Source organism: Giraffa tippelskirchi, chromosome 4 (genome assembly GCF_054371585.1).
Source record: "Giraffa tippelskirchi isolate mGirTip1 chromosome 4, T2T-mGirTip1v1.2.pri, whole genome shotgun sequence".
Classification (NCBI taxonomy): domain Eukaryota; kingdom Metazoa; phylum Chordata; class Mammalia; order Artiodactyla; family Giraffidae; genus Giraffa; species Giraffa tippelskirchi.
Genome location: NC_137278.1, coordinates 72,906,356 through 72,929,169, shown reverse-complemented (window position 1 = coordinate 72,929,169; position 22,814 = coordinate 72,906,356). Strand labels below are relative to the sequence as shown.

At 50.8% G+C, this 22,814-nt stretch overlaps 1 protein-coding gene across 3 annotated transcripts in view; it reads left to right on the top strand.

The window, feature by feature from the left end:
* Positions 1 to 22,814, top strand: part of TTC7A (tetratricopeptide repeat domain 7A) — a 119,647-nt gene that overhangs the window by 33,043 nt on the left and 63,790 nt on the right. The window contains exons 6-9 of one of the 3 annotated variants that reach the window (XM_081595948.1): positions 12,570 to 12,648; positions 13,464 to 13,621; positions 14,229 to 14,292; positions 15,016 to 15,101. In XM_081595948.1, coding sequence (XP_081452074.1) covers positions 15,054 to 15,101 — 48 coding nt within the window. In that variant the 5' untranslated portion in view covers positions 12,570 to 12,648; positions 13,464 to 13,621; positions 14,229 to 14,292; positions 15,016 to 15,053. Of the gene's footprint in view, positions 1 to 3,571; positions 3,692 to 12,569; positions 12,649 to 13,463; positions 13,622 to 14,228; positions 14,293 to 15,015; positions 15,102 to 22,814 lie in introns of those variants that run through there. The other 2 variants (XM_081595947.1, XM_081595946.1) reach the window with 2 other exon arrangements.

Here is a 22,814-nt window from a genome sequence, read left to right as displayed (position 1 = left end):
CTCCTCCCCACAAGTGAGGAAACAGGGTCAGGATCACAGAGCTTTCTTTGGTCTGACTGGCTCGAGTCCTTTGAAGCCCCTGTGTCATTTCTGGTGTGATTCATTTTGTTAAATTCCACTTTATTCATTCTTTTAACATGTTTGGAATAGAAGATTCTTACACAGGATACCAAGTTAAAAAGGTACAGGAGACAATAAGTTTTCCTTCCATCTCCACCCTCTGCCTCCTGGTTCCTCTGTAGGCAGAGTTCCTAGGCTCTTGTGTCATTCCAAGATAGTTAGCAGCGTTCCTAAGTGATTATATGCATGTAGTATTTTCTTCCTTTTTAAAATACATATTCTCCCATTTGCCTTTTTTCATTTAAAGTGTATCTCTTGGAGATTGTTCCACATCAGAGCTGCCTTTCCTCACACTGCTGCGTAGTATTTGTAGTATCCTGTAGTTCAGATGTCCTACTTCAGATGTCTTCAGTTGGTTTACTCAGTTTCCGACTGAGGAACAAATAGGTCACTTCCAAACTTGGGCTCTTTTCAGTATATGCCAGAGTCCAGAACAGAACTGTACTGGTGCATTATTTCAGTGGGAACCTATAGGATAAATTCTAAAATAGGAACATTATGGGTTAAAAGGTATGAGCATTGGTCATTTCACTAGAGATGGCCAGCTTAGACCTTGTGTGTGTGTGAGTCACTCAGTCGTCTCCGACTCCGCAACCCCATGGACTGCAGCCCTCCAGGCTTCTCTGTCTATGGAATTCTCCAGGTAGGAATACTGGAGTGGATTGCCGTTCCCTTCTCCAGAGGAGCTTCCCAACCCAGGGATCAAACCCTGGTCTCCTGCCTTGCAGGCAGATTCTTTACTGTTTGAGCTACAGGGAAGTCCTGCTTGAGCTACAGAGATGGCCAGCTTGGACCTTGTAGGGGTTTCCATTTCTGTGCCACCAAGATGTGTGGGAGAGGCTGCTTTGTAAGCTCTCACAGCACAGTGCAAACTTTTTTAAGAAAAATTTTATTGAAATAGAGTTGATTTACAGAGTTGTGTTAGTTTCAGGTATACAGCCAAGTGCTTCAGTTATACATATATGTACATGTGTTTGTCTATATTCTTTTCCTTTACAGGTTAATGCAAAATATTGATTATAGTTTCCTGTGCTATACAGTAGGTCCTTATTGGTTATCTATTTTTTATATAGTAGTATGTGTATTTTAATCCCAAATACCTAATTTTTATCCCTCCCTCCCCCAAAATGAACAATTTATTGATCACTCCCTCCTTCCTAGTTTATATAAGTAATATGTTTATGGTGGAAAATTTGAAAAATACTTAAAAATATAAAATAGACAAATTAAAAATCACATATTCAATCTTCAGATCAGAAATTATGACCTTTTGACCAAGTCACCTGCTTTTGTAGTTTTTTTCGAATATAGCTTGCCCATTGGTTTAGATATCTTCTAGATCTACGGCTACGTTAGAGCAGCTACAGAGTTATATGACTCCAAGCCTAAGATATTTACAGTCTGACTCTGTACAGAAGAAAATTTTCCGGCTCCCGTACTCTAGATAATCACTATTAACATTTGATATATGTCTTTTCACGTTTTCCTATGTATAGATATACAGGTGTATTTTTTTCTTTTTTTTGTTTAACAACAAAACCGTATCATAATCTATAGTACGCTGCTTTGTAGCCTGTGTTTTTCCACCCAGGGCTTGGTTGCAAGCCTCTTTCATGCCTTGCTCATCTCTTTTCCCTATGAAGTGGCTCCCTGTGGGGTCAGGGGAAGATGGCCAGGTCCACACCAGCAGGTGGGCTTAGGACTTGGTGGGCTGCATGGCTGGGATAGTTACCCTTGAGCTGGGCTTCGAGGGAAGGGAGATTCCCAGAGACAGGAGGAGTCTGGGTGGGGCAGAAGATAGGATGGGGCTGAGGATTCTAGATGGGGAACTTGGGACGCTCCAAGGCCCAATACACTTGGGAAACGGTGAGTTAAAGACTTCCCAGACCCTTTAGGAACTCCAAGGAGCTTGAATGCAGCTGGTAAATTTTCAGGAGGAGGCAAAGGCATGTAAAGTTTTCAGCTTGGTTTGACATGGAGCCCTTGTTTGGGCTGGGACTCTGAGGGGGAACAGCTGGATGGAGGCATGGTTTCTGGCCCAGGCAGCTTTTCCATCCAGCAGGCATCCCAGTCCCATCAGAGGCACATCCCATTTGGGTTGTTGGAAGCTCTGAGCTTCAGTGCTTAATACCTGGAAGAGAAGGAAGCAGAATTCTTGCCCAGAATGTGGAGCAGGCCATGGCAAGGCCACTCCCCAGAGGCAGAAGTGGCTGAGATAGCTGGACGTGGGCCTGGGCCTGAGAAGAGGTGGTCCTGCCCCAGCTGGACCCCAGCCTGGAGGAGACCTGTGCCCCCTCCTTTCTCCCTATCCCGCCGTCCTGGTAGAGGCAGTGGGTTGCCCCATGAGTCTTGTCCTCCAAATGGTAAGAAAAGGGAGACAGTCCCCGCCAGGGACACAGGCTCCCTCCTTGCTCTTCCCTCATGCGTGAACACCCAGCCTAGCACCGTATTCGTCACAGCTGCTTAGAAAGTCATTATCATTTATTTGTATTATTTTTTAGAAGCACTCCACAGCGAGATGGGCTGCTGCCTCAAGCTTTAAATTTACAGTTAAAAAAAAAAAATTCTCAAGTGCTAGGCCAGGGAGGTAGTGGTATCCCCATTTGGGATGTGAGGATCAGGAGGCCCAGAGAGCCGAGGTAGTTTTCTTCCCAAGGGTGGTACTGGCCTGGGTGCCCCTGGGTGCCCCACACCAACCAGGCCAGGGAGGTGGGGCCAGGGGGACCGTTGGGCGGCACCCTGTCGCTCTAGCTCCATCCACCATCTGCTTTTTTGTTCTTATTTGATTACTGAACCTCAGTTTCAGTGAGACGGTGGCCTGGCACGCTGGTTCCTGTTTACTGCTCACGCAGCTGCCACCTGGCTGCTTCCCTTTAGCTGGAGACTGTCGTCACCCTGTTTTTGCAAATAAAGTTGTATTGGCACATAGCTATACCCATTATTTGCATATCGTCTCACCCACAGAGCTGAGTAGTTGGGTTTGAGACTGGATGGCTAATCCTAAAATATTTATTCCCTGGCCCTTTACAGGAAAGAGTTTGCTGATACCTGCTCTCTGCTTAAGAATTCCTTCCTGTCAGGGCCTCTCGCAGGAGAAGAGGTGCTCTTTTTCTGTAGGGGAGCCCTGTGGAGTAGAGGAGTAGATTTTTGGGGAGGGGGTAGTTCTTTTTGACAGCACTGCATGGCTTGTGGGGAGCTTAATTTCCCGACCAGGGATGGAACCTGGGCTGCAGCAGTGAAAGCGCCAAGCCCTAACCACTGGACTGCCAGTGAGTTCCCCAGATGGTTCTGATTTTAGTGTTCTGTGCCTTTCATTCATTCATAAGAAATATTCCTCTTACTAATACATGCTACGTATGAAGTGCTGAATTTGTGCATTGCTTGCTTGTATATTTTGTCCTTCCAGCACTCCTCTGAGGTAAGTCCTGTCGTTCACCTCCCCACTTTACAGATGGGAAACTGAGGCACAGAGAACACAAGTGACTTGTCTGGAGCAGAGCTAGGACTGTGTATGCTGGTCTTGCCTCACACCGTTAACCACCAGGCTTCACTGCCCGCAGCAGATACCCAGGTTAAGACCCCATTGACACCCCCCGAGGTGCTCACAGGCTGCCATCTGTTCCTGCTAGTATGCCCCTGCTTGGTATGCGTGGTCTCAGCTTCTGGTTCTAAGAGTCGGTGGTCATCAGAGCAGGGCTAAGGAATGGGGAGCCTCTCAGTGACCCTGAGTGAGTTCTTCCTCTGCCCCCACCCTCACCTCTAACAGGGGGTTTCTGTTTGTCTTGCATCCCAGGGTGTGAGGGTCCAAGAGGAGAGTGGGAATGAAAAGACACTGGAGTGTGGAATTCAGATCACTGTTAACTGCCTCTCTCCACTGAGGTCCCCTTCCCTTCACCCCTCAGGGCTGCCTGCTCCCTTCCCTGTACCAGCTTCTCTGCTAGTGTGATTAGGTCAAGGTGAGCATCTTGGACAGCCAGGAGGGAAGGAGAGAGCCAGCAGTTATCAAGCACATGCTGTGTGCCAAGCTGGACCATGTGCTCTGTGAAGGAGGTCATGTGACCCCCGGGGCCAGGGCTCAAATGAGCTTGAGTCAGTTGCTTGACATCACTCCCTGGGGTTCCAACTTCAGATCTGAGTGGCCTGGAAACCCATGCCGCTTAAGGTTTCGGGGGTGTCAGAGGGCAGCCTTGGCACCTGTGGGTTGTGTGAGAGAAGGACAGGATCCTGATGATCCTTGCTGTGCTGAGTCAGGGCTCCGCTTCCTTCTCTGGGACCCTGAGTCACATTCTCAGAGAGTGGCTCCTCCCTAGAGTGGGCCTGCTTCCTGCCCTGTCTTTGTTCCGCACACTCAGGGTGTGTGTGTATGTGTGTGTGTGTGTGTATGTGTGTGTGTACCCGTTGTGGGCAGAGGCATTAATCAACCATCACCCCTCCAGGAAAGCCCAAGTCATTTCAGTTCGTTTCCTGTGGCTGTCACTTTGTTCCCTTGTCTTTGTCTTCTATCTCCTGAAGCACAAATTTTGATCCTTAAAGCCAGGATGCCGACTCCCCCAACCCCTGCTCCACCCTGCCTCCCACATATAGACAAATAGAGATTGAATCATCATTTTTTTCCCAGCGAACAGCCCGAATATTTGAAAGCCTGAGTGTGAGGAGCAGTTCTCAGAATGTGTGGCAGCATCTCAGCGCTTCCCACTCTGTTTCCTGTGAACTCATCCAGCCCAGAGGTGACTCTGGAATGTGACATATATAAAGGAGTCCTGGGTGCCTGGGTGGGCTTTGAATAATGTCTTTACACCTTTCTTCTTGACAGTAGCCAATATTTGTTGAATACTTATTGCATGTCAGGCAGAATGCTGATGCCTTTACATGTAATCCTATAAAGTTGGAACTGGTAATATCCCCATTTTCCTGAAGGAGAGATTAAGGAACTTGCCCAAAGTCACAAGGCCAACAGGTGGTATTGCCACCAAACCTGGTGCTGAACTGTGTCTGTCCCACCCCACAGCCTGACGCTGCACTTGAGAACCACTGTCTCAGCTCAAGGTGCAGAGAGGCAGGAGGTCAGGGGGGAGACTGGAATGCAGATACCTGACACCCCGTCACCTCTCCGGGGCAGCTCTGGAGAGTCTGTTAAAGGGCTCCAGAGCCGTTTCCTGGTGCTTAAATTCACTCCCATTGCCTGAGCTCTTGGGGTTTGGGAAGAGTTGGGAGGAAACCCTTTGCTGTGTTGAGAGAGGTCACAGCCCCATAGGGGAAAGGTGGGTAAGATGGAAAAGCCCTGAGAAGAGCCAGCAGCTCATCTCCCAGCTTGCTTCTGAGAGCCCCCTGAGTGTCACTCTCCAACCCCCCAGGCCGGACGAGGACCCTCCTCACAGAGCTCATGTCTGAGGAGGGGGCTGTAGGAGCCATGTGTGGATGGTAGACAGTGCTCTGTGCTGGAGGAAAAGAAGGCAGGGAGCTGGGTGCTGCCTAGGACAGGGTGGACTCAAGGGAGACACTTTGTTCTGACAGGCTGGGTGGAATAGAGTCCCTGGGGCTCAGGCACTGTTGGGTGTTAGAGGACGTTCGTTAGGACCTAAAGAACAAGAGGAGGGGGTGGTATCTGCTTCTCAGACAGACTCTGGGCTGGAATCTGAGAGCCAGAGCTCATTCCCACGTGGGCATGGTGTAGACTCAGGCTCCAAAGGGTCAGAGGAGACCCTGCTGAGAATGGGGTATTCAGCCTCAGGGGCCAGATGACCACAAGTAGTGCTGGCTCCCAGGGCCCAACTTGTTGAGGATTGAGGATTGATCCCTCCAGTTGAGGATCTGACATGACTTAAAGGGTGTGGTGCTCTCCACTGTGCAGTGTGAGTGATGTTTGCTTGGCCTCTAGACAGTGCTTCTCCTTTAATCCTGAGCTTCACTGAGGCCTGGGCCTCCCTCACGCTGCCCGCTTACTCATTCAGTGTCTGAGGGACATTCATTTTTTCCAAGGGCCTTGCCCTATTGATCCAGCAGTTAATTTCCCCAGTTGACTCCTGCCCCTTGCTCTGTGACTGATGGCAGAGTTCGTAATTGACCTGGGACTCAAAGTGCTGGCCTGAAAGTCCGGAGTTAGAAGGCCCCTCCTAAGGGGCGGGGACCTGGGATACCTGGGTTTCACTTCCCCCTCGCTGCCACCAGAGGGCAGCCGTGAACTCTGGTTGGAGCCTCGCCCCAGGCAGTTCTGCGGATGCCAACTGCCAGAAGGAGGCATCTTTCAATTGGGCGTTGGTGAGCCCAAGGTCTTGGCTGTGGGGGAGGCTTGGTTCTCCTTTGCACGAAGCAGTTCCAGGAGTGAGGCAGCAGTGGGTAGCTGAGGGTGGTGCAATGCCAGGGAAGCTGTTGATGACCCTGATCTCACTAGAACTGGGTCTCTGAGCATCTCCCAAGAAAAGAATGTGGGCTGACTTGGCTCCTTCCCCCACAGTGGGCAAAGGGCCATTTCTCCTTGGAGTGTTTTTTTCCCTTCTTTCTCCCTAGACGTACAGAGCCCATTCTTGGCTTAGGTCTGGGAGCCAGCTTGGGTTATGTGTTGAACCAGGTGGGCTGAATGTTTTGTGCGTGCTCTTTAAAAAAAGTTTTCGTTTTTTTTTTAAATCACTAAAGCAATATATGTTCTTTGTACCAAAACGAAACAATAGAGAAGGGAATGTGTGTTTTCTAAGGGAGTTGCAGGGCTTGGCAGGATGTGAAGCCTTATGAAAACACTCTCCCTTTTACTCTGTGTGTGTGTGTGTGTGTGTGTGTGTGTGTGTGTGTGTGTGTAGGTACCTTAGGAAACCCAGCCTGCTGTTGAGTGTAACCCAGTGAGGGGTGTGTCCAATCGTCAGTAATTTAGTATTCTCATCAGCCACCCAGTATCTGCAGTGCTGGGGGAGAGCAGGAGACAGATGGCTCAAGGGGGCATCCAGGGAGCAGAGTCACCCAACAGCGAAACCCAGGAGAGCCTCCTGGTAGTCATGGAAGAGACCTCTTTGGGCGCAGGGAGAACTTGGAGGCCCATCAGAGAAGGCACATCCTTCCAGCCTCTCTCAATGCACAGTCATAACTTATCATCCTTACTCACTGCCCATCCCCCACCTCGCTGGAAAGGTCCCCTGCCTGGATGTCCTCAGGGTCCTGCACGGAAGTGTCACAGTCTTTTTCTGGGGTTGGGAGTGAAGAGGAGAGCTTTAGTTTTTGAAACCAATGATGTGGTTCTGTGGCAGGAAGGAATAGCTTGATAACCATTTGAACTTCACCTGACCCTGTCTTCTGGTTCAGTCCTCCAGCTGTTGGGATCTGGCTATGCATTTCTGGGTCTTTGACCAGAAACCTCTCATACATGATTAGCAGTGCCAGCCCTGAAACGGAGACTTCTGGCCAGGGCTGTGCGTACCAGAGCCTGTTTAGGTTCCATTCAGTGGTAATTCCATGTATTTTCTCATTCCCTGTTTCTCATTCTCCCCCTCAAGAAAATTTGTTGAGCACCCTACTGTATGCAAAATATTTTGCTAAGCTCTTGAATAAATCAGGGGCATGGCTAAATTTATAGACCATGAGCTCCTTACGTGCAAGCCCATAAATGAGCTATTCATTCATCATTCAGTCTCTTAATTCATTCCCCCTACATTAGTTGGATGCCTGTTGAGAACAGGATACTTGGTGTTCAATATCCAGTTCAGCTCAGTCGCTCAGTCGTGTCCGACTCTTTGTGACCCCATGAACTGCAGCACTCCAGGCTTCCCTGTCTATCACCAACTCCCGGAGCTTGCTCAAACTCATGTCCATCGAGTCGGACAATATCCAGGTACTTGGTATACAGTGAGCCCTTTGAAAAGACTTAGTTGAGGGAGTCCTGGAGTTCAGGTAGCCAGGAAAGGGAAGTTTAACTGTGCCAAGTCAGAACACCATTGTCTTTCTGGAGGGTCTGGTTAGCTAGAAGGGAGTGAAATCTGAATCCCTTGGTGCCTGCAGGGAGCCCACCTTTTCCATTGGTTGAGTGGTGGCCTGAAAAGGCAGGCATCTTCAGGACTTTAATTTTCCCCTTGGAGAATGAGGATGGATTTATTCCACAATGATTTCTTGAGTGCCTCCTGTGTTCCAAGCACTGAGCTGGTACCTGGGAATATGAAGCTTCCCTCACCAACCTCATTAGAAGTTGCAAAGACTGGATGAGATAAAGTACTTTGCAAAATCCTCCCCACTGCTTGCTGCTGACCAGGGGCCCCAGGGAGTTTGCCACCTCCTTGCATGGCCCACCTGCAGGCAGCCCTAAGACAAGTTGTTTCCATTGACCCATGCCTGCATGCACATCTCCTCTTTCTCTCTGCTCCTGACCAGCCAGGGTTTGCTTGAGTTGGAATCCATGGCCTCCTGGCTTGTCTGCATGCAGCCTGATTCTGGGCCAGGGTTTGTTGGAGGCTCCTGTTTGGATATTGTTTAAAGTGGCAGCTTTGCTCAGAAAGGTCAATGTGAGAGATTGGAACAAAGAGATCTTTCAAATTGGCCTCTTATGGGGCTTAGAAAAGCCCCAGCTCTACCTGGCACCAGCAGTTTAGACCTGCAACAGGATTATCCAGGCTGGTGGAAGAGACCCCAGCTTGTTTCCCATTTCCCAGAGGGGTGAGCTGAGGCAGAGGGGCATTCCCGACATTTCAGAACAGGTCAGCATTGGCCGGGAGCCTGGGTCTCTCCCTGTCTAGCTCTGGCCACCAGAACCTGTGTCAATTTTTCTCTTTATCTGCATTCAATAAAAATTGGAACTGACCCAAAAGATGCCTAAGGGTGATTACTTTGCTAAAAAATTCTTGGAACCTTATTTAGGTGCCTAGTTCCCTTACAGATTTGAAAACAGTAAAAATATACAACTTTGGGAGCACAAGATCTTGTTAAAATACAGTGCTCATTCCTAAATTGTGTGTGTATTCGGAGAAGCAGGATCCCTGGGAGTCTGCATTTCTCCCAAATCCCCCAGGCAATGCCAGTACTGCTGACCTGGGAGTGCTTTCTGAGTGTTGATGATGTAGAAACTAAAGTCAGAGAGAGGACAGTCCTTGCCTTGCAGTGGGACGAAGGGATCACAGTCCTTGTTGGCTCTGGCCTCCTGGTAGCAGCCTTGGCCAGGCTGCCAGGGAGGAGGCTGGCAGGTAGCCCACAGAGTGGAAAATCACCCACAGGTCCAGGGAGCTCCCGGCTTCCTCTGGGCCACAGGGGCCCTGGGGCAGCCCCAGGGTCCAGCCCTCCTCACCCTGTGGCCATCTGGCCCAGCTGCTCCAGCAGAGCTCTTCCGCAGACTGAGTTCCCAGAGCCAGTCATTTCCTCTCTTCTGAGAATTCACGCAGCCTTTTCTCATTCTTCTAATAATGGCTGCTATATGGTTTTCCTCTCAGGTGCCCCTGCTGTCCATCTCTGGGTCCTTTCCTAAGGCAGAGTCCTCAGTGGGTTTGAAGGGCTTCTGCTGCAGACTCTTGCTTTCGGGCTTGTGGGGGCTCCCAGCCTGTCCCTGGATGTGGTTTGCCTACCAGGGAGTCCTGTTCTTATGTCCCATGTGGGGGCGGGGCTGATGGAAGGAGAAAGAGGGACACAAAACTGGAGGAGCCGCTTGGGTACTTCTTCCCCTCCCTTTACTCATTAGCTTCTGAACTTCCGTGCAAAATAATGTTGCAAATTAAAACATAAGTAATGTCACCTTTAAGACCCAGATTAGTGGAGGAAAGGAAAATAGGGAAAATAGCTAATATTCAGTGAGTCTATACCACATGCCTAGTGTCCTCCAGGCTTCACATACATTCATCTATCTTCCTGACAGCACTGTGAGCAAATGAGGACTCCTCCTGCAGACAGGGAGACTAGAACTCAGGTTGGCTACCTTGCTTTCCTAAGATTGCAGATTTAGGATCTGGCTGCAAAGCCAGGGTTTCCATGTCAGGTTGTTCCTCCTGGAACCTGATTGCTTAGCACAGGAGAACTGGAAGACATTGAGGAATCGTCTAAACCAGTGGTTCTCAAACTTGAATGTCATTGGAACCCTCTTGGAAGTTTGATAAAACATGGATTGCTGGGCTCTACAGCAGAGTTTCTGATCCAGCAGATCTGGAGTAGGGGGCCTCAGAATTTGCATTTCTAACAAGTTCCCCTGATGCTAATGCTGCTAGTCCCACCTTAGTACCTCTAGTGGTACACAGAAGGTTGTAAGTGATACACAGACTAAGTTTTTTAAAGTACTTCTGAAAAAGAAAAGTACCTCTGTATGTAATATTTATTAGCAAAAAAGAAAATGCGAAACCTGAAGCCAAACAACTTGTACACCAAATCCATGATTTCAGGTATGTTTGATGAAGGTGGGATGTCTACTGAAGTAAAAAGAAAGAATATATAAAGAAAAGTATTGCACAGAACAATAACACTAATGGTGTACAGCTAGCAGCCAAGAGTGTAGATGTGGCATGTAGATGATAGTAGTCTGGGAGATGCTGTTTGAAACTGAAGGTGTGATTTTATAGAGGAGGGAACTGTGCACAGCCCACAGAAGTGAACTCTACCTTCAGTAGCAGCACCCAGACATGAAGTCTCTAAGGACCTTGTGGTGCCCTGTGCTTCTTGCCCTTTCTGGTTCTTCATAAGCTCTAGACAGACTAGGGAAGATTGCTGTGATTCTTATTCTGTCCCCTAGGTCTTAGTCTCCATTCTCAATCTTACAAACGGGGATCTGAATTTATAATGTTGCTTGCTTGCTTGTCGGAAACTAGAGGTTCCCAGAAGGCAAGGAATTGAGCTTCTGTCCTTTTATGGCTGCAAGCTCCAAAGTCCCCAGGAATCTGTTTCATGCACAAAAGCTGCAGGAGGGACTCATGTGACTTCCCCAGCGCCACCTTTGGCTTTTTACCCTCTGTGATCTTTCATTTCTAAATTTGCTGGCCTGGCAGCTACTGATTTTCCTTGTGATCTAGAGAACCCCCAGAACAAGTGAGGGCATTTGCTGAGCACATGCTGCATGCCCAGGCTGAGCTTCAGGAACAAGGCAGGAACCCTGCCCTCAGGGGGTGCACAGTGCGAAGGGGGTCAGCCTGTAAATGGGAAATGACTGCAGTGCCGTGCTTGCTTCAAAAGAGGATTTAACACGAGGCAAGAGCTACACAGTCAGGAGGGCCTGGAAAGGCTGCAAGGAGGAGGTAATATCAAAAGTGATGTGTAAAAACATAGGTTTTTTTAAAGGATGTGTAAGGGGAAGGGCTCTTAAAGGCAGTGGGGGAAGCCTGTGCCAAGACTTGACATGGGGAACTGTGGACAGTTCAGAAAGGACTCAAGTGGTGAGAGATGACATGGTAGAGAGTCAAGGAGCAGACCTGACAGCCCTGGGACGCTGTGCTGAGGGCCTCAACTGGATTATGTAAGCCTGGGGGGAACCAACAAAAAGCGAACATGGAGGGGAACAAGATGTCTTTTGCATGTCAGGTGGAGTCCTCAAGGGGCAGTTGGCAGCAGTTTTTCAAACTCAGGTTACACCCATCAGTGGGTTGCAAAATCTGTTTAGTGGGCTGCTGCAAGCATTTTTAAAAAGGGGAAGTCACAGGAAACGAAAAATAGAAAATATCAGAGTGGATTGCCTTGCATGTAGTAGAGACAGATAATAGATCAAGAAATGTACTTCAGTTTTATGTAAGCAATGGGTGCATATATATAGGGTTGGAATGTCAAGCGTATTTCTTACTATGGATCACACTTTAAAAAGCTTAAGGCACAGAGGGCTGACTGGTGTGGGTGAGACCAGCTGTCGCTGTCATTTAGGCCCCAGGTGATGTAAGGACTGAGAGGTGAGGATGGATTCCAGTGTAGACCAGATGTGGTGGGTGAAGATGGAGAATTTGAGGCTGACCTCAAGTCTGAAAGTTTGACACCAGCCCAGAGCACTTGGGCCAGAATGACATCTTTGAAATTACCCAATCCTTTTTTTTTTTTTAATTGGGGGTAATTTCTTTACAATTGTGTGTAAACCAATTGTTGTGTTGGTTTCTGCCATACATCGACATGAATCAGCCATAGGTATACCTGTGTCCCCTCCCTCTTGAACTTCCCTCCTACCTCCCAACCCATCCCACCCCTCTAGATTGTCACAGAGCAGCTGGTTGAGCTCCCTGCGTCATATAACAAATTCCCTCTGGCTCCCTGAAAGACCCGATCTTGGTGCCTTTCTGATGGTGAACTGGAGGCTTAGGTTTCTGGAGGGCTGTAGGAAAGAGGAAGCCTTTCTGTTCTTTGATCAATGAAGTCCTGGGCCCCTAGGATCCTGGTGTTACAATTCTGACCTTTCTTACCAATTACTGGATGTTGTCAGATAACATGCAAACGGGCAGGCTCCTCTTAGCATCCTCGGGTTTGATGAGGATGTCTTTGTGGGCACGAGGCTGGTAACAACCCTGCTTCTGCTGTCTTCCCACTAGGAACATCGTGAAAGGCATGAGAGAGCTCCGGGAGGTGCTACGCACTGTGGAGACCAAAGCAACTCAGAACTTCAAAGTGGTAATGGAGGAGGCCCCAGGGCTGGGTGCTGGCTCTGACTGGTTTATTCAGGGGTTGACTTCAGCAGGAGGCTGCAGAAGTCCTAGCAGGCAACCCCTGAACCAGAAATGACCATATGTCGCGTGCATGAGTGCATGTTTATCCTCTCCCTGTCATGCTCACGGCAGACATTGCTAGTCAACCGCAGCATTCTTTTCCTCCAAGCCTGGGACACGCCCTCAGCATCCTTCTCATCACAGCACTGTGCATAGCCCCTCACTTTAGATCAGTGCTGAAACCTCCTGACATCCCTTTCTAGCACGGTGGTACGCTAATTCTCAGGCTTTTGTTTCTGATCTTAATAAAGAACTTTGGCTCGCTTTCCCGCCCCACTTCAGGCCTACCCTCTTAGGCTTTTATTCACCCGGAATCAGAGCCACAGCTGCTTCTCACTCTAGACTTCTCTGTCACATATCAGGAAGGTGTCTGGTAGAGAAAGCTGCTTGTATCAGGGGGCCTTATGCTCTGCAAGGGCCTGTGAACACTCAGAGCCATGCTGGGCTCCGTGGGGCCAGAAGGAGGAGGAAATGTACCTCTTGTCTAGAGAAGAAAGAGGACAAAAGATGAAGTGGGAGCCATCAAAGGCCAACGGAAGGGGTGGGGGCAGCTCAATGCTAGAGGCACAGAGAAGGGAGGGGGCTCCTTGGGGGTGGAGTGGTGGGCCTCCCAGAGGGGCAGCACGTGGCCAGCAGGCAGATGTGGCTGGGCCGTGGGTGGAAGGCCCAGCAGGGCAGAGCCAGCGTGTGCCTGCATCTGAGTCCCGCCCTCTCTGCCAGATGGCCGCCAAGCACCTGGCAGGGGTCCTGCTGCACTCCCTGAGCGAGGAGTGCTACTGGAGCCCCCTGTCTCAGCCTCTGCCTGAGTTCATGAGCAAGGAGGAGAATTCCTTCATCACGCAGGCCCTGCGGAAACCTCACCTCTACGAAGGAGACAAGTAAGCCCTGTCTGCTCAGGGGACCACTCCAAACTCAGGCCACCGTCCCTGGGGTTGTGTCCCCAAGGTGGCCCCTCTCTCTGCTCCAAGCTCTCCTGCACTTTCTGCTCAGCTGCCTGCCAGTCAGCCTCCTTAGAACAGGCAGGAGCCGAGTAGACTAGAGAAGGCAGGGCTTGCGGTGGGTGTAGGGGGTCCTGTATGGCTTCCAAAGGCCAAACCATTATTTGATGAGTCCCTGCCTTCTTGCACTGTCTGTCTTGTTTGTGCCAATAATTGGAAGCGGGGTCTGTGAGCTTCTTTTCCACTCTTCTCTGCAGCTTGCCCCAGCCACTCACTACAGGTGGTGCTGGGGGCTAGAAGGGGCATCCCTCCCCCACCCCAAGAGCATTGCAGTGTTTCCCACCCTTGCCCACCACAGCCTTTCAGATCCGTGACTCTGGGGCACGATAAAGAACTGCAGGTGGAATCCGGTGCCTGTGAATTATGCAGGGGAAGGTCACTTGACGAGGGCTGGTGCCGACTCCGGGGCAGAAGGGCCAGCGGGGCGGGCCAGCTGTGCTGCTGGTGAGGGCCGCGCTGGAGCCAGACTGCCTTCTTTGTCCTCCAGCCTCTACTGCCCGAAGGATAACATTGAGGAAGCCCTGCTGCTGCTCCTCATCAGCGAGTCCATGGTGAGTGCCAAGGCTCCACCCGGGCCTCCAGCCTCTGCCCCGTGGGGGAAAGCTGCAGGGCTCGGGCTTAGACCACCAGATCCTGGCTGAGATCAGCCCGCTGTGGATGTCACTGCAGCAGGCTTTGCTTGCCCCCCAGGGGGCTGCGGCTTGCTTATGAGATTCAGGTGTGGTGTCCAAGGCTGCCTTCGGGGGCCTGGGTCCTGCCCTCCAATGACCAGGGACTGAAATAACAAGTTCCTACCTCTTGCTTCTGGAATTAAACGATATCATCAGCTTGTCAACAGAATGTTGCACGAACAGCTCTGAGCTGGGTCTGTGACGATGGAAGGGAGTGGAAGGAACATGTAATTTTCATGGCAGGAGGCCTAGATTTAGGTTCCAGCCCTGCCACTCAGTTGCTGAGGGCCCTGTGCAGATACCTAAGCTCTGTGAGCCTCAGCTCCTCACCTCTAAGGTGACAGTAACTCACAGGGGTGAGGTACCTGTGCAAGTAAGCATTCATGCACTCATGCCACTCTTTTTTTAATCTTTCTTGGATTTGTTATAATATTGCTTCTGTTTTATGTCTTGGTTTTTTGGTCACAAGGTATGTGGGATCTTGGCTCCCTGACTAGGGATCGAACCCTCACCCCCTGCATTGGAAGGCTAAGTCTTAACCACTGGACTGCCAGGGAAGTCCCATGCCGTTCTTAATTCAGAGTATCATCTACTTTGTGCCAGGCCCCATTCTGGACGCCAGAAAAACAGCAGCAGACAAAATGGAGAAAACTCCCTGCCCTCATGGAGCTTACATTCTAGTGAGGGAGGTAGGCAGTAAACAAATAACTCTTCAACTAGCCAGGGTTTGGGTGCCTAGGTGCTGTGTAGAAATAAGGCGGAGAGGGTATGGCATGAAACACTCTCTAGATTTTTTCATAAGACCGCTTGTCCTGCCCCAGGCAGACATACATACATGCATGTGCGTATACACACACGCATGCCTGTGCCATGGAAGCTCAGTGAGAGGGAGAGATGTGTTGGGTAGTCCAGGAGGTGGTGAGATGAAGGATGTGGCCCGAGGGGAATGGAGGAGGGCTGGGCAGGAGCAACAAAGTCAGGTGTCCTCTGATTGAGGGGCCCCCTCAGAACTTATGAGCTGGGGACCCCTGGGTTGAGAACTAGATTTCTAAAAATGATGCATCTGAGAGCAGTGACTGAAAGTGGAGTTTAAGAAACCAGGTTCCTAAACAGCCAGAAACAAGTGTCTCTTTGGACACCTGGGCCTGTGTGATGCCAGGGTTTATTTAGAGAACTCTGGTCAGTGGGTTGTCTCCAGCTGAGCAGGTCCCTCCTGCAAGTAGATGGCGGGTAGAGGGGTAGAGGAGGTGGTCACTGGATTAGGGGAGAGAGAGTGTATCCTTCCCCAGCCAGGCAGGGTCCATTCGGATCCAAGAGTGCCCAGGAAGGGGTGTGGCTATTTGGATCCCAAGAGCAAACTGGCCAGGACGTGGTCCTGAAAGATTTGCAGGGTGCATGCTAGAGTGGGGGCATCTAGCTGGTTAGCCCGATGTGGGCATAGAGGTACCAAGGCCAGATCTGGTTCTCATGGGAGAACAGTGTACTTCTCACAGACTAAACTCCAGTTTATAATTATGGACCCTCAGCCATAGACCAATATCCCCTCCCTGCCCCCTACACACACCTCGGCCATCTCAGCACCTACACCATCAGGTAAGACTGCAGGGAAGTCACCTGCCTTGGGAAACACAGGCCATTATTTTTGCCCTCCTGTGCTGAGGGTTATAGTGTTGTCTGCAGGTGGGACATCAAAAGGTGAAACTGGGAACATTTCTTGAGTCCTTCCTCTGCCAGTTTCCAAGCTGATCATCTCTCCTAGTAGGCACTGTGTTGAGCCATGTGAAAAGTAAGTTTCATATTGTTTAGTCTAATATTATTATGTTACCATCTTACAGATATGAAAAGTAAGGTCCAGGACAGGTGTGTGTCTTGGTCAGGGTCATTTGTTGTTCAGTTGTTAAGTCATGTTCAACTCTTTGGGACCCAATGGAGTGTAGCACACCAGGCTCCTCTGTCCCTCACTATCTCCCAGAGTTTGCTCAAATTCATGTCCACCAAGTCGGTGATGCTATCGAATCATCTCATCCTCTACCACCCTCTTCTCCTTTACCCTTCAATCTTTCCCAGCATCAGAATCTTTTCCATTGAGTCAGTTCTTCTCATCAGGTGGCCAAAGTATCAAAGCTTCAGCTTCAGCATCAATCCTTCCAGTGAATATTCAGGGTTGATGTCCTTTAGGATTGACTGGTTTGATCTCCTTGCAGTCCAAGGGACTCTCAAGAGTCTTCTCTAGCACCACAATTTGAAAGCATGAATTCTTTGGTGGTCAGCCTTCTTTATGGTCCAACTCTCCTATCCATATGTGACTACTAGAAAAACCACAGCTTTGGTCAAGGTCACATTCTATAATCCTCGCAGCCATGATTCAGATCATGTCTGTGATTCACTGACTTGGTTTTCTCATCTGTAAAACAGCCAGGGGGATAACTGAAAATCAAGTGAGACAGGGCTTGGGGAGGGCTTTGTAAACAGGGCCTTGGCTGTCCGTGTGAGAATAGTCAGCGTTTATCTCCCTGGCAGGGATAGAGGCTGGGCTCTGTCTCCGCAGAGGATTTCCTATGGCCGTTGCTCGATCTGGGTGCCCAGAACCAGAATCCAGATGTTTTTCCATTAAAGTGATTCCCCCCAACCACTCCAAGTAGAGAACGGCCTTTTATTAAAACGTGACCCACACATGGAGCCGAGGTGGTTTCCCTCCCAGCAGCTCTTTCCCTTTTGAGGGAGGATATGTGGCTGACTGGCTGGCACAGGCGACTTGGTGGGGATGTGGTGGGAATTCTCTGAGGCATGCGCAGCAGAGGAAGTGCTCAGATGCCAAGTGCTCTGTGGCTGGGAGGAGGCACTCTCCCAGGCTGGCTGGTTGGGTTCCTTCTCCTCACACCCAGCCTGTCACACATCTAGAAGCTTCAGACATCTGGAGGAGGGTGTTGGCTATGGAAGTAGCTTTGATGTCTCATCTGAGGGTTTTCCACCTGGGGATCAGGACCTGGCCACTGTGGCTCCGAGCGGTTTCTCAGAGTGACCAGACCACGCTTGACTTCTCACCTGCCCTAGAACGTACCCCCTCCTTCCCCACAGGTCACATTCTCCATCAGGTGTGGGCGTCTCTGCCAGGCTCCTGCTCAGACCCGTCAACTGACCACCTGAGGCTCAGCCCAGCCTCCAAGTACCAGCAGGGTTTTCCTCATCTCCCTTTAATGCTAGCTGGGTTTGGCTGGAGGTGATCAGGAGAAACGTCTAGAAGCAGATGGCTGCCTTGCCTGCTCCTTGGGTTATCCCAATCCCTACAGGATTCACTAGGCTACAGCAACAGCTATTCCAGCACAACCGGCCCAAGAGGCAGACTCATCGCAGCTCTCCACCTCCAGGTCCCCGGTGCAGCTGCTCCAGGAAAGGATATTTGCAGATTTCCTCAGCCCCTATTTTGTGGTCTGGAACTCAGGGGAGTATTCTGTCTGAGTGCAGGGCTGATAATGTAGGTATGGTTTTTGTGACAGGCTGAGTGCAATCAGAATGAGTAGGGGAGCCCTTGTCTTGCAAGAGGTAAATAGAAACCTTACAAATGCTATCATAGAAATGCACAGGACGTGAGTTACAACTGGCTAAAGGAGACTTGTGTTTTGTACTCAGATTTGAATTTTGGGGGCCAAAAGGTCATTTAAAAATGCCCACCCACCTACCCATCCATCCACCCACCCACCCACTCTCCATCCATCTAGTCTTGTCTGAGCAGCGATGATGTGGCATGCGTGCTCAGCACTGGCAACAGAATGATGACAAGTTAAATCACATCCCTTGTCCGCCCTTGTCCCAGATGTCCTCCTACCTAGTGGAACATGCGTCTGGGGACTTGGAGGAGGGCCTGGCCCCACAATCAGAAGGAATTAGCTCAGTCTGCTGAACTTCAAATGCATATTCTGGTTTTTGAAAAACCCATGTGTCAAAATCAGCCTGATTTTCTCACTGGGTAACCAGAGGGTATAGGACTTTGTCATTTCTAAAATCTTGATCTCAGGCATGAAAGTGTGTTATAGCAAAGTGAAATCCTCAAGCCCCTGTTTCATTCAGCTAGGGGAGAAGTGGCTACTGGTGTCAGGCTCCTGGGAACTGAAAGAACACAAAGGCTTGGGTTGAGAGAGGGTGAGTGGATGGATAAGTCCCTGGGGCCTGGAATCCTGAGGTCAACAAACTAACTGCCGTCCATGCCCAATGGCAGGCAGCCAGCCATTTGAATCTTGAATTGGCTGTTCACAACCTTTGTAGCCTGGACAGTTTCTTACCTCCTTGATTCTCTTGTTTTCTCATCTGTAAAATGGGACTAATAAGGTCTCTTTCTCCATTGAGTGGATGAAGTACAAAAATGAACACCAAGGTGCCCGGTACATTGTGGGTGGTCAACATGTTTTTGTTTTATCCTGATAGATACCTGGTTCTGACTCAGTAATTTTAGAAAACATTTAGGTCCAGGTCTGGTTGGATGATAAACTGGTTTGAGGATACCGTTTTTTTGTTGTTGTTTTTTTTTCAAAAAGTGCTTCCCGGGCTTGATTCCATTTGGAACTCAGCAGATGAGCACAGATTGTTCCAGCTTCTGGCACCTGGTTTGCTCGGACATGAGACCCTGTGTGCTGCAGGCTGTGAGGGGAAAGGGCCTGTTACCACTGCCAGCTCAGAATGCTCGAGGCAGTGGAAGTGGGAGAGCCTTGCACCCTCGCTGGCAGGAAAGTTTCTGCTGCAGGAGCATGGGGGCTAAGAGGGGCCTGGCCAGGATCACTGTGTAGATAAGATGTGGCACAGAACATGTTATTTCTTGGTTCTATGGGCTGGCGGCTTGAGAGCCAGTGGTAATGATGTCTGCTGGTGGGGAGCACAGCATGAGCAGAATATGACAGCGTCCTCCAGGGAGGGACAGGCACAAATGCCACTGGGAGACTCCTTTCTAGGGTGATGGCTGTGGGGGGTGAACAGCAGGCCCCAAGGCGGGGTTCTTGGCTAGCCAAGAGGCTGTCCCTGAGAACGGGGCTGATGTGGTCCAGGGAGCTTGTTCTCTGCTGAGAAGCAGCCCCTGAGACCTGATTGAGAAGCCTAGCCTCATGTTTTGCTTTGGTGCTTCCCAAGCAGAGCTACCCCAGGTCCTCTGTGGGTGTGGGCAGGGCTGACAGATACTAAGAGACACCTGGAGGCAGGGGAAGAGTTGGGGTAAAGTCAGAATGTCTAGGTTCTAATCTGGGTCCTAAACCCCCTATCTGTATGCCTTGAGTATCCTCCTTGGTCCCTCTGAACCTCAGTTTTCTCATCTGTAAAAAAGGACAATAGAATAGGGGATGGTCATTGTCAGCATTATGTCAATACTTACAAAGTACTCTACAAGTTAGTTCCCTTTCCTTTTACCCTGCTTGTGTCCAGGATCAGAGGAGAAATGGGGCTGTCAGGGCTGTCTGTGGTCAGGGCTGTCTATGGCCTTGCAGCCAACAGAGGTTGGGGACCAGGGCTGGCCGAGAAGCCCATAGGGCCGCAGGTACTGAGGGCAGTAGAAGCTTGTCCTGGACTGGCCATCAGACGTTCACCCTTAACTCCTGGGGGCCTCACACAAGTTAGCAAAGTTCCTTGCACAAGTTCCCATCTGTAAAGGGAACACCGGCAGTTTCATCCAGCCCCTCCATGGGGTTAGTATGAGATCATGGGAGTGATAATTCAGTTCCTGAAATGCGTGGCACCCACGTGAGGGATGGCCGTTTGAGCAGAACCATCCTGCCTGAGGTGTCATGCTGCTAGTCCATCTGGGGCAGAAGCAATGCCCTTGTGGGCGTTTTCTTAAGGCGTGATGTTTGCTTCATGGGTATGTGTCCAAAGGCCACAGTGAGTCACACTGGATGATGGAGGGGTGGGGAAGAGCACGTTTCTTTGACTTTTCCTCTTCTGACCTGCTTGGTCTGGGGAGACTGCCCCTGGAAGGACAGCAGAGCAGAGGGTCCAAGACAGGTGATGAACCCTGCCTGGGATTAAGTGCATGAATTAAACAAGAGCAGGGCACCCCCCGAAGTGGAGGAGCCTGAAGGTTTTGCAGGGGAAAACAGAGGAGAATAGCCTGTCATTATCCCAGACTAGTAAGGAGTGGAGTGATGAGAAGGACATTTAGTTTCCATACAGTTCATGACTGTTACTGCATCTGACATGGAGGATGTCCTTGTGAGTACATTTAAATGGTGGAAGGGAAGTGTGTGAGGGGGCCGAGGGTGAGGCAGGCAGCTGATGGAGCTGGGAGCAGAGTTGTGGCCTGTAGGAGTGAGCTCAGTGGAGGAGGAGGGAGTAGGGCAGCTAGGGCACCCTGGGTGGGAACTTTAAGACCCCAGAAGGTCTGAGGCCCTGTACACTGAGGCCTGCTCTGGCCCCTGAGCTGAACGTGAATTCTTACCCTGTCACCAGTGTGCCACCCCACCCCCCACCCCTGCACTGTGGCTTCCTTTTTTCTTTTCTGGTTCTCCCCCACCCCACCCTGTTGCCATGGTTACATACACAGGCTACCCAGCTGCCCTGCAAACCCGGAGCGTTTCACCGCAGCCCTGCCTCAAAACCATAGCAACCGCTTGCAAACTTCTGCTTTTGGGTTTCCTTTGGGGACCCACGCTTCCCTCTTGGCACAGGTGCCAAGTCCTGAGGACCCCTGAGAAGATGCCTTTCCTACTGTCTCCCTGTTGGAGTGGGAGGGAGTCCCCAGACAGAGGAGATGCTGCTGTGGTTTCCTCATCTGTTCCTGTCCTTCTAACCTAATGCCCAGAGCTTAGGAGTCCACGCCTTCCTCCTACCAGCCACACACATTCAGAGACACTGTTCTCCTAAAGGTCAGGGTCTAGGGCAACAGGAGGAAGTTTCCACACGAGGGCCAGAATCTTTCTGTTTCAGATGTCACTTGAGAGTGCTGTGTGCGGGCCTGTGCTGGGGCTGGGAGGCTAGAGATGAGCGAGATGCATTCCTGCCCCGAGAACTAATGAGCGAGGGGGGCATGTGGGGCCTGGGTGTGTGCCTAGAGTTGGGAGAGGATGTGGGGTGGGCACCCTCACCTGGCAAGACAAGTCAGGGAGAGCAGCGGAAGGAAGAGATCCCCAAATTGAGTTTGAGGGGCCAGAAGGCACCCATGTGGACAAGGGAACATAGATGGGCCTTGGTGACGGGAAGGAGCTGGAGGGAAGGACCTGGGAGCTAGTGGAGAGAAGCTGGCCAGCGGCACAGGGCTTCTTGGCAGCCACAGAAAGGAGGGTGGGTTGGAGTGGGGGTCTGGCAGGGTGCTTCTGGAGGACAGGCCAACCAAAGCTTACTGCTTACGGTCCCCTACAGTAGACTGGGTCCTCGATCCTGGATGCATCCTGCAGGAATGCCACCCCTTGCTGGCTGGCTGCCCTGCCCCCTTTCCATGAGGACCCCCTCTCCTCCCAGAGTTCTAGGTCAAGTCCACTCGCTGTGGGCACACGGTACTGCTGCTGCGTTCTTTCCATAGCCCCTCCCTGAGGGCAGGAACTGTGTCTCCCCTCCTCTCAGTCCCAAACCTCCGGGCCCCATTCCACCAAAGAGGCAGCCCCCACCCTGGGTGGCCGAGAGCTGGGGAGTTGCTGGAGGTAGAGGAGTGGGCAGGTCCATGGCTGGGCACAGAGTGGGTTTTGTGTTCCTTGGTGAAATAGCTGCTGCCAAGGCTGTCCTTAGAATCTCTTCTCTTCCTGTTGGTGCCTGTGTGGGTGGATTTCACTGGGAAGGAGGGGGATTTCTCTGGCACTTTCCCTCTCCACTCCTCTCCCTTAACCCTTTGGCATCTGAGCAGCTCTTGTTTACCAGGCTGGCACTGGGGCTCAACCTTTCTGGGGATCTTCTTCCATTCCCAGCACCCTATCCTGGGGCAGTCCATGCCCTTCGGGGTAGTGGGCAGCCCTGGCCTGTTGTGCCCGGAGGAACAGCCCCATCAAGGCCATTGGGCTGCCTTACTGAAAAGCCCCCATGACTGAGTCACGTCCTTGGGTCTTATAGGCATTTTGGCTCCTAGAAGCCTCTGTGGGAATGCACGTCAAGTCTGCATGGAGGGACACATCCAGAACCTATAATCCAAAGACCGTTGAGCTTCTGCCTCTGTAGCCATCGCCTTTGGGAGCCCCAACCCCTGCCCTGGAGGAGGCGATAGTAGTCTTGCATGGAAGGAAGTTGTGAGGACCACCTATGGACATATCGTTTGAACCTGACCAGCAGGATCTGGGTTTTAAGAGTCAGGAGGTCTTTTTTATCCTGTCAAAGAGGTCAAGTACCTGGGTCTGAGATCCTTTGTGGGGTAGTAGAGGAGAGTGAGTCCCGACTCACGAAAGGGGGTCCAGCCCTTTCTACAGAGGGAGGGGGTGCTGGGAAGGGACCCCTTTGGTGGA